This window comes from Labeo rohita, chromosome 16, assembly GCF_022985175.1.
Source record: "Labeo rohita strain BAU-BD-2019 chromosome 16, IGBB_LRoh.1.0, whole genome shotgun sequence".
NCBI lineage: Eukaryota > Metazoa > Chordata > Actinopteri > Cypriniformes > Cyprinidae > Labeo > Labeo rohita.
In genome coordinates this window covers 14,731,388-14,743,465 of record NC_066884.1, presented here as the reverse complement: position 1 = coordinate 14,743,465, position 12,078 = coordinate 14,731,388, and the positions used below count along the sequence as shown (strand labels likewise).

Here is a 12,078-nt window from a genome sequence, read left to right as displayed (position 1 = left end):
ATAAACCAGTTTAGAGGAAATAACTCATAATTCATTTCAGAAATCTTCGCAGTTTGACATGGGATGCAATGCAGGTGGAAAACTTTTAAAAGTCACAACAAAAATCAGGTTTGTTTGATTTGGCTGAAGAGGAACACTAATCTGGCACCACCGCAAGGCATGAAAAACAGAATAGAGATATGGCAGGATGGGCAACCTATAAGCACTGTACATGCTGGATTGCCTTTGAAATTAGTGTGATGTTATTACTATTAGACAAAAAAGGCCTCACCAGAACATTTTTTATAAAATAGAAAATATGAGGCTGAAATTCTACATGTGAAAATGGTTTTATTGGTGAGCATAAAACAACTTAATACAAAAGTTTTAAATGCCGAGTTATTCATGAAATTAGCAGATGCAGATACACTGATCAGATACAGCAGAGAGTAACTTTATTCGTGTGTATTACAATTAACAGTTGGTGTAGGTGTATATTATTTTAGTGCACTGATTTTAGTTTCTTTCCATGGTTTCCTTGATCCAATCCAGGTAGTTTTGGACTTTAGTATAGAAGCCCTTAAAGCTTTTATTCCCACATCCAGGAGGACCCCATGATACAATGCCTTTAAGACGATAAGGATTGTCTGGAGACCCATCGCCCAGAACAGGAGAAAACAAAGGACCCCCACTGTCACCTTGACAACTGTCTACTTGGTCTCCTCCAGCACAGATCATGTTACTGGTGACACGCAAACCCACTGAATCACATTCATTAAGTGGGTATATCTGGACGTGTCCATAAAGCAGATATCTACTAGCTTTTTCATCTTTATATCTTCCAAAACCTGAGACTGTGGCTTCTCCCTCAGATTCATCTGTTTTCTTTGGCAGACACACTGGCCTGATGTTTGGACCTAGAGGCACCCTTTTAGACATTTTGATGAGTGCAATATCATGATCATAGTTAGACTGAGAACCTCCACCAACTTTCTGATACTTTGGGTGAATTATTATTTTCTCAGTCTCCATAATGACTGGGTTTTTGCTTGTAGCATCAATTACTCCCCCTAACCAACTCATGGTGGTTGTTTCATGTCCATCCACTACGTGAGCTGCGGTTACAGCCCAGAAATCACTGATTAAAGATGCACCACCTCTGGGACTTTTCTTATGGAAGAGCTGCCAGGGAATCTGCTCAATTGCTGCTGGCTTCCCACCAAAGACTCTACCACCAAAAGCGGCATCTTTATTCGTTCCACACACTAAAAGAGAGAGATATGAAATGTATATATATATAAAAGAGATATGAATGATAAAGTATATCTGGGTTTATAGGTGTATTCAAAATGACTGAGTACCTGGTTCACATTTAGGCATATCTTCTGTTAATGTTTGACCACTCTCAGACTCCCAGTTACCCTCTGCATTACAGGTAAAATTACCTGATGAAAGAGAAGATGAAAAATGTAGTATTATTAAACTAATTAGTATTTAGTTTAAGAATGACATCAACGTAGTTCACATAAACCATACACATCTCACCATTTTTATTCAGTTGATAATATTTATTATTACACTTAAAACTGATTTGGTTCAGATATGTTGTTGGAGGATCGTTTTCTGACAGCTCCATAAATTCAGGACAATCTGGAATGCTGCAATCCACAGCTAAGGAAAAAAAAAAAGAAGAGAGGGCTTTTTAATGACACATGAACATTTTTCATTTACCAGTGACATGGTAAGGGGATATCATAATAAAACCATCCCTTAATCTGCATGTTTCCACCCAAGGCGCTGTCATTTTGTTTTCGCAAGTGACAATGGTGTACCAGTTTTAACACTATGGCAAAAATTCAAGCAAAGCATGCAAACTGTTCTGTCTTTGGCTGCACAGACAAGCACAGAACACTATTTAGAGTCCCAGCGTGAGAAGGGTCTGGCTGCAGACATGCACTTGCACTCTCACGCTTGCATTCTCAGACACATGCACTTCCGCTAGTGACGTCCCTTGCAGTGTTTTTATTTTTTATTTTATTTCATTTATTTATTATTTTTTTAATTGAGTCTCTCAACATTTTACAGTAGTCAGGTAGTGAAGACAAGAAAAAAATAACTAAATTACGATGTCAGTTGTAATCGCCACAAATCGTGCATGTTGCCAGTGGAGATAAGCTGCTGTGGTGGTTAAATGATTAAAACTATTTTAGGACCATAACATACAGGGTCCTGCAAGTCATCTGTAGGACAAAAAGACAAGACCTGCTAATCCATGGCCACAGAATAGCAGAATATGAACGCCATGCGCAATCTCTCGTTAAGCGTTTTCCTCCCGTAGTAATCCATTAACACTTAATATGACTTAATATATTAAAGGGGTCACTGAATGCAAAGTTCACTTTTACATGTTGTTTGAACATTAATGTGTGTTGGCAGTGTGTGTACACATCTACCCTATAATGACAAAAATCCTCCCGATTTACATATATCCGTTTATGTTCGTGCGAATCATTCGTGATCCAGCTTTACCTACAGCAGAAATGAGTATAAGGGATTTTTTATGAATCGTTGTGATCGCCTTTCCTAATAATGTGCTAGTTAGCAAGTTAGTGGCTAAACGTGGCTAAAGTAAACAGAGCACAGCTCGTCACTCCACAGAAGAGAGGGGCGGGGTGAGCAGAGCTCATTTGCATTTAAAGGAACATGCAACAGAATGAGCTGATTTTGAACAAGGTAAAAAGGGTGTTTTTTTACACTACCATTGAGAAATTTTAACCAAAGTATGTTAGACTTTTCATTAAGACCCTAAAGTATCATATCAACTTGTGGAAAATGGGTATCCGATGACCCCTTTAAAATAGCGCAATTACAGTATCCAATTCAATATACAGTTTATTAATATAATATATATTAATAAGCCAGCATATAATGTGGCATGACGGACTAAGATGGCAAATACCTCAATATGCTAATATGTACAGACAAACAGGTGAGCCCAGAATCAATGCAACGCAGTTTTGTGTCAAGCATTTTCCCATATAAACTGTCTAAAGCCCTTTTATATCATTGTCTTTGTCCATTAAGCTAGATTAGTGTTTTATCTATGATGATTTTCTATGGGAAGAAAATGTTTAACATGCAATTTAACGCACTGCGTTCCGGGCTTATCTGCTTGCCTGGACAGAGTTGGTCCTTTTAATATCACTTAATGTATGTGCGTTCATATCCGCTGGTCTGTATATACTTTGCATCAACAATAACTCTTATACTGAATTTGGTCTTTATCATCTTAGTCCGTTATTATGCCACGTTATGCTGAATGCGAGGACAAGTGAAAGTTTGCACATTGTGTTCATGGCCATCTGCTTGCCCTGTAGTACATTAAATTAATAAACTATATATTGAATTCGATTTTTTAATTGCACTTAATGTAATGCATCTTAATACACTGAGCCATATTAAGTGTTTATGGTTTTCTATGGGAGGAAAATGGTTAACGAGAGATTGCGCATTGCATTCATATTCTGCTGTTTAGTGGCTACGGATTTGCGGGGTTGCTACCACACAGATCTAATATAAATATGTGATTTCTTTCCCAGCTGTTTACCTTCACAGACATTTTTTTGTAACTCCTGTGTGTTTTTAAAATAAACTTGTGTGTATTTGACAGTTTAAGTGCAATAAGACATGGAAGTGAAGGGCAGTTTAGTACTCACATGCTGTGTGACAGCCACTTTCTGTGTGTGCTTCAGATGTGTGTGCTCAGAAAACCGTGTATAAGAAGTTTAAACTAATGCGCAGCTCTATTCTGGAAAAGGGGGTGGGGAGCAGCAGCTCATTTGCATTTAAAGATACATGCACGAAAACAGCGTGTTTTTGCTTCCAAAATGGCCATTTTAAAAATTATATTATAAATGATCTGGGGGGGTATTTTGAGCTGAAACTTCACACACACATTCTGCGGACACCTGAGATTTACATTACAAATTGTAAAAAGGGGCATAATAGGTTTCCTTTTAAAAAAAAGCAACTTGTTCAGAAACCAAGACATTATAAAAAGATATTTTCTCACGTTCACAGGGGATAACAGGACTCCATTGTCCATTCTTCTGGCATGTGGCTTCATACTTATCCTCAGCTGATTCATGCTATGGAACATTTCATGCTAAATATGAGTTTCAATGATTAAAAAGGTTTGACTCCTAAATTACAGTCGAAAGTACATGCTGATATATAATGCTGAATAATATCATCTAACAATAAAAACATACCATCCAAATTTTAAAGCAATATGCATGAGACGTTATTTATTTAAAAAATTAGTTACTAATTTATACTAGGGCTTTCAAACGATTAATCATGATTAATCACATACAAAATGAAAGTTTGAGTTTGCTTAATATATGTATTTGTACTGTGTGTAATTATTATGTATATATAAATATAAACACATTCATGTATACATTTAAGAAATATTAAGAAGTATATTTATTATATTTTTAAAGAATTTATATTATATATAAATACAAATATTCTGTACATATAACATATTTCTCTTAATACTGTATTTACATTAATTTTTGTGTTATATGTATAATGTATAGCTACATAATTACACAGTACACACGCATATATTAGGCAAACTCAAACTTTTATTTTGTATGTGATTATTTGCGATTAATCGTTTGACAGCCCTAATTTATACTAATAAAATATTTAAAAAAACATACTATTTTTATTAAGATATCATTTTATACTACTAAGATTAATCACTAATTTATACGAATAAAAAATATACTACTTTACTAAAAAATTTTATATTGTGAATTTTAATTGATACATTTTCTAAAATGTTTCTCAACAAACCCTTAACTTTTAATCTGTGGCCCTTCAGCCTGAGATGGTAAAAACAATCAGCCTAAAATACTTACTGATTTCAGTACATGTCCTTTGTCACATTTCACTGTAACTTTGTTCCCTGTGGAATATTCAGCTTTCTGCGGGTTCATACTTGATTTTGGCGTCACAGGTCCAGCACATTTCATTGCTGTCAGGAAGCAAATAAACAACAACATAACATGTTAAGAAACAATTCTCAGCATCTTTTCAATCAACAATAACAATTCAGATCAGTGATCTTTCAAATTAACTTTTCAATGGGAGATTCTCAGATTGTTATGTGTTCCCACCAAACCTGAATATGCAGTATATTGTTGTTTAGTTTTAAAAACTGGGTGCAACATGCACACCTCTCGTTTCGTAACTGAATCTAAACCCTCGGTTTGTTCCTGTATGGTCTGTCTTGAAGATAATCTCAATACGGTGAGACCCTGTGAGAAGGGACGATGGGACATCCCTTTCGCAAAATGTCTCAGCTTTACCATTAAGAGGTTGTATCTAGAAGAAATGGATACAGAAAGAGAAAAGACATCAGTGAGGTGAAATACAAAGAGAGAGAAACAAGATTAGTTCAAATATTGTACTAAACACGTTGCATACAGTTAATGAGTCGATGCACTCTCCATTCTCTTTCTTCTCCAAATCAAACTCCTCCTTGAACGTCAGCTCAAACTGCAGACCTTCTTCTACGGCCAGAGTGTAAGAACACACAGAGTTTTCTGGGTACGGCCCAGGCCATTCAGGTGACATCAGCACACCTCCTCGAGAGCCTGTGTGATCTTCACTGCAGCTAACTGACACACAGAGAGAAAACAAAACCACGTCACTGCTTCAGGAATTATATATAAATGAGGTCTGTGAAACAAATAAAAAATTAGTCAACTTAATTATGTCAAATTAAAGACTTTTTACATAACTTTTTAAATAATTTAAAGAATGTGGTAGTTGCATTGCTGTCCATGCAAGGTCAGAAAGCTCTCAGATTTCATCAAAAATATCTTAATTTGTGTTCCAAAGATGAAGGAACGACATGAGGGTGAGTAATTAATGACAGAATTTTAATTTTTGGGTGAACTATCCCTTGAAGAGTTACAGCCTATTGTGTCAACGGTCCTTTAGACTTGTTGTTATGCTGACTGTTTAGCACATTTTATTCTTTTTCGTAGTGTAAGCATATACAAATTATCAAATTATTTTATTTAAAACCAATATTTCATGTCCATGTATTAATTTACATGCTAAGTAGCTAAGTACAATGCGGAATCAAAAACAATAATTACCTATTTTTTAAACTGGCTGGTATTCCTTACATAATTAATTGCACTAAATCAACATGACAGTCAAAATAAATGTCTCAAAATCTCATTCAACCATCCAGTACCTTTGCAGGTGTGCTTATCAGAGTCGAGGACATAACCTGGTCTGCAGAAACAGCGATAACCTCCAATGTAGTTGTTGCAGAGTTGGGTGCACTCATTTTCAGGGTCCTTACACTCATCAACATCTGTAAGTCAGCAGGATTTGAGGGTAAAACTTAGATCTGCAATAACCGATAATCCCATGTTCTTTTTGCCCTCAAGTCAATGTATTATTCATCATCTGTTACTCACCTTGTACGGTGTAAAAACCTCGAAATCCTGTATGTCTCTCAGTGTTTGAGTAGTCTGCGAGAAATGAAAGAGTGAGACAACCACCAGGGAAAGACTGGAGGAAAGGGTTGACAGACGCCTCCAGCTCCTTCACAGACTTGTGTCCACACAGAGTGAAAAGCAGCACCTCATCTGCAAATACCTGGACAAAAATCGTTGTCATACACAAATACACAAAATCTAAATAATCGATGTAAAATACACAGTGTAGTAAATCTTTTCACACAAACATTCTCTTTAAAGGAAAATAGCTCACCCCAAAATAAAAAAAATTGCTTAATTTACGCACCCACACAGGCAATCCAAGATGTAGGTGAGTTTGTTTCTTCATCAAAACAGAAATGTAGCATTTTGCGACTGACATCACATTTACTTGCAGATGTGAGTCTCGAAATGTCTGATTCACACAGCTGCTTAAAGTCACTTTTTGAATACTGTCTGTATGAACATGCAACAGGAGTCAAGCCCAAAGTAATATCAAAGATGGCGATGTCTGTAAAACTTAAAGTTTTATCACTTTCTGACACCACAAGAGTCCAACTGAGCTGCGAGTTCATTCAACAAACCTTCATTAACCAGACAGCAGCTTTTATATTTGGGTGAAGAGTGGAGCATTTGAGTTGTGCGCAGAACACAAAACTGATAGGAGCGGCTCCGGTAAAGATTGGATATAAAACTTTCAGAAGACACCCTTAATAAAAAGAAGTATACTTCAAGTTTATTTCATTAAGTATACTTAAGTAAAGTTCAAGTATATTTTTAAGTATACTTTATGTAGTAAGTATACAAATATCAGTGTACTAGTAGTATACTTTTAAATGTACTATTTCAATACTCCTTGGGACTAAATTGGCGAACTTTCTAGTGTATAAAAGTATACTTTTAAGTATAACAGAAGTAAACTTTGAGTACACAACTAGTTCACATCTACGTTTTTAGTTTGTACTACAAGTATACTAAAAGTGAACTTACAGGTATACTGATAGTTTACTAATTAAATACTTTTAGTACACTTTGAAGTACAGTCTCAGTAAACTACTAGTTTAATGGTTTTATACTGCAGGTATACTCGTAAGTTTTCTTTAAGTGAACTTTACATCATACTTTAAGTATACTACTACGTCCCTATTTAGGTATTAATTTGTATACATTTTGTTATATGAATATCTGAACATACAAAACATCAAAAGAAAGTACAGGGCATCTGCTTGTAAACAAAAACATTTTATTCTAGCTTCATGCATCCATTTTTATAAACACTTGAATGTGGGTAAGTTGCATAAATAAAAAAATAAATAAATAAACATTTTGAACAAAACGCTAAAAAAAAAAAAAAAACTAATTATGATAATCAAAACGTAGATGGAGCTGATCAACACCCCAAATCATTAAACTCATTATTACGTCTTCATAGGTCGACATTTTATTCTATAACGTTACACAGTTTTACATATCTAGTGTTTTGATGCTGTTTTATGTCCGACGATTGTGATTACACATGGAAGCGGATTCTTATTCACTCGTGTTTTGGAAATTCTGTACGGAAGGTGTGAAATAGCGCCCCTAGCGTATAACAATGAAAACACGGAATCTCAGAGCACAAGTATAGCTCAAATACTTATAAATCAAGTATACTTAAATGTCATTTTAAGTATATTTCTGAGAAGTACATAAAAGTATACTGAAAGTAATTTTAGTTTAAAAGAAGTATACTAATAGCGCACTTAAATAAACTTTTTTTTTGGTAAGGGCACGCAGCTCATTTCTCCGTCACTGTAAGTTACCGAAAGCACACATGAAAGCATGCAACACACGGTAGATGCGCGCTTGTAAGGCAGAGCGGCTCTCTCTTACACTGAACTCTTACACTGAATGATGTGACGGACAACTAGTTGTCCTGTTCCGTTCACACAGCGCGTGTGTTCCGAGATTGCATTTGTGAGTCCTGAAAATTTACGGGTGTGAGTTCGGTTATAGAATGCGGTTGTCACACCCCTACATAACCGTACTGTGTGTGAACGTAATTAGTTAAAACGTAATTAAGGACTGACAACAGTATTCTGCTGCTGTGTGAACATGGCCTTTGAAGAGAATGCATCAAGATGTTTTTTTATTTCAAACTACAGCTTTCAGCTAAAATATCTTCTGTCCATAATATTACCTACTACAGTAAAAAAAAAAAAAATCTTGTCTGAATCAGGAGGTAAATATTCACAGATCAAGCACCATTTGAGAGTGGACAACAGGGGAAGGACATTGTCACCAGGGGAGGCCTTATTATGCATTATGGACTCATATTTTGGCCAGAAGCAACACTGTAAAGTTAACACGCCTTAAGGATAGATTTGCTTCATACAAACATGCAGCTTTTTGCTTCACAAGATGTTAACTGATGGACAGAATAATTACTTGTGGATTATTGTGATCAGCTGTTTGGACTCTCATTCTAACGGCACCCATTCACTGCAGAGGATCCATTAGCAAGAAACTGATGTAATTCTAAATTTCTGCAAATCTGTTCCACTGAAGAAACAAACTCATTTTTAGCGTCATTTTAGAGTCATTTTTTTGCAACTTTTCATTTTTGGGTAAACTATTCCTTAACAGGACTTCTAAGCACAAGGATACAATTTGCATTTTGTGGGGAAAAAAAAAAAAAAAAAAAAAAAACTTGCTCAAACACACACACCTTCACGGCGTCGTCCTCACACTCAAAGCTTTCTTCTAGGTCCAAATGTAAGAGAGTGAGTGTGATTTTGTGTCCGGTGGGAGCACACTTTGCCCAAGTCAGGTTGGAATAGGGGTCATATCCTCGTGGATGTCCAGGTGATTGCACCCATCCAGCCAATGGCACGGACCCACACACAGGGAAGAGAAGCACAATAAAACTGGACAGGGAGGGGAAAAGTCAGGAAAAAATCATAATAAAAAATTAGAGAAAATAGTGGGGCAGAAAAGAGTAAAGTGGAAAAGACAGGGATAGTCATAAAGAACAAAACCAAAGGAAGCAAGTAGTGATAGATAGATAGATAGATAGGTAAAAAAAAAACTCTTATATAATCTATGCAGTATTTGGTTACAGGAAAAATACTATGTAGAGAAATACATACATACCAAAAAACGATCATGATGAGAAGTGTTAAAACATAGCCCGTTCTCTCCTTTTTCTGCACTTTCACTTTCATGCTCTGTGTGCATCATCATGCCCAGCCCTCTTTTCCCCTAAAAAACAGTCAACATACTTAAACAGAATGTTTCCCAACATCTGTAAGTGGGCGTTTACCCTGAACTGACGTGAACTGGAGGGCAGGCATGTAGTGGCTGCTCCAGACATACTGCTATGCGCATAAACAGCATATTAACATTAACTATGCATTCAGAAATTTAAATACATAAGATTATTATGTACAGTGGCCCAAAAAGTATTTGGACACTTACGGACATTTTTAATAAATTACATAACATATCAAATCACAGAGCTTGTCCCTTTAGGTCATGCTTTCGTTTTTGTCAGCCATAAATGCTATTTTCTAATCTTTATATTCAATTTTAATTTTTTAAAAAAATATTCTTCTTCTTAGTGTTTATTATATGTACGAGTGTAATTTAAGTTCACAATTGTTTTTATTTTAAATGTATAAGTCAACATCTTTATTAACATGAACACGTTCAGTTAACTGACAACTTATGCAGTCAGAAATACATTGGCTAAAATGGATCGACTTTCACTTGATAGAGAATAAGTACGCCTCCTGGTGTCAGAAATGAAAAACAGAAGAAAGTCGGGGGTGGAGACATAAAAGACGAAGAGAAAAAGTCAAATAGATAAAATAGGAGAGAGTGGGAAGAAGGGAGGAGAGCAGTTTTAGAGGGTAAAGAGAGAGAAGGGGGCACAGAGGAAGAGGAGGTTATCTGCACTGTATTTTGTTGAATGTTTTCCAACAACCATTTACCGTAACCGCCACACAATAAATGTCAAACAATGTCATAAAAGGTATTTTACAGCTGTTTGCTGGTATGTTATGTAAAATACATTAGTGTATCCACCTTATCTTTGCTGTAAGAGTGAATGCAGCCATTTGTGAATTGTATGGGTCTATTTTTAGCTGTACAAAACAGCTTTTTGCTGCTTGATATTGCAAATTGGTGTCTTCCTGTATTATTTTAATGTACTATCTTAATTATGACCATACATTTATACATTTACAGTATATAATAAGTACAAATGAGCTAAGCAAGCTATAAAACACCAGACAAAGGAAGTAAAACAGAAAGTGTTAAGCTTTATTTAACACAAAACTAAGGAAGTAAAATTGTTCACTATTACAGAGATAGGTCTCCAGTGTAGGCCATGAATCCCACTTCTGTTGTTGTAGATCCTGAACCTTAAGTTTGTTTTGTTTTTTAAATAGGATCCAGAGACCTGAAAGGGTGCACAAATTGTGTTAAAATAAAATTACATTTCTGAAATTGACATTATTACACTGTTAGCCTTCATTCTAAAGGCTCATAAAAAAAATCACGAGCCAAATGCCAATTATTTTATTGTTTTGACAGCTATTATTTTATGTTTCTAGCATGTAGTATACCCCAGACAACAACATATAAACATTCCAATAAAATTGATCTTTATGACACCAATAGTTCCTATAAATATTCTATGGGAACCTGATTAGATGAGTTTGTTTACATCACATGGGTGATTAAAACACCTCAATGTTTTTGTTTAGTGTTTTGTCTAACGACAGCATATTTTATCTTAGCTGTATGTTGGAGATGAAATAAATATTGTTAGAAAAGACCTTTTATTCCATAAAGCACAGAACAAAATATTACATACTGATATGTATAGGGTTCTGTGCGCCACGGCACGCCTGCACTCACATTAGAGATTACAGTAAAGATATGAAACTACAATGTTAACAGTTCTGACCAAATGAGGAAAAGAGTAGGAACAAACACACACACATTCTCACCGTGATGGTATTGCAGTGTCTTCCACAAATGTGTCTGTGGGTTTTGAAGTCAGACCTCATTTTTTTCTGATATTTATCACACTGTGTGATTGAGAACAGGCAACAACAGGTATACTCACATATATTTTGCTTAAAACACTCTTGTCCCAATTCACAAAGAATTATGAAAGTGATCATTTTATTCAGAAATGTAAAAATAAATGTTTAATGGCAGTAGTTTTTCTTAACATAATAGGCCTACATTTTTTCACCTGTTCAGATGGTGTAAAACCTAATTCTAAAAGTAGAAGTAGTAATGTTGATTGCTGTAATTTTAATCACACAGTAACTTCTCAGTAAACCGAGGTCTCATACTGAATTTCTCTCTGTGGGGTTTAATGTTGCACGAACAGGAAGGAAGGCAAGTGACTGCATACACAAGTGCAGAGGGTGGATAAAGGTAGCGGGGCTTTCCAGCGCAGAGGGCAGAAAAAGAGTATCAGAGGGGGTTAAGAGTGGGTGACGTAAAAAAGATACAGAAAGGAAAGAAAAAAACGATTCCCCTACCTGCAGCGGATGAACTGAGGCTCCCCACA

The 12,078-nt window shown here is 35.7% G+C and overlaps 1 protein-coding gene across 1 annotated transcript; it reads right to left on the bottom strand.

The window, feature by feature from the left end:
• Positions 1-310: 310 nt before the first annotated feature.
• Positions 311-12,072, bottom strand: LOC127178407 (complement C1s subcomponent-like). Its single transcript, XM_051131268.1, has 12 exons — positions 12,050-12,072; positions 9,642-9,749; positions 9,217-9,415; positions 6,489-6,669; positions 6,260-6,382; positions 5,479-5,672; positions 5,229-5,376; positions 4,911-5,026; positions 4,052-4,127; positions 1,525-1,650; positions 1,341-1,424; positions 311-1,244 (listed from the first exon to the last, which is right to left on the bottom strand). Exons 2-12 carry the CDS (start codon positions 9,710-9,712, stop codon positions 496-498), a joined length of 2,067 nt encoding a protein of 688 aa, XP_050987225.1. The 5' UTR covers positions 9,713-9,749; positions 12,050-12,072; the 3' UTR covers positions 311-495.
• Positions 12,073-12,078: the final 6 nt, after the last annotated feature.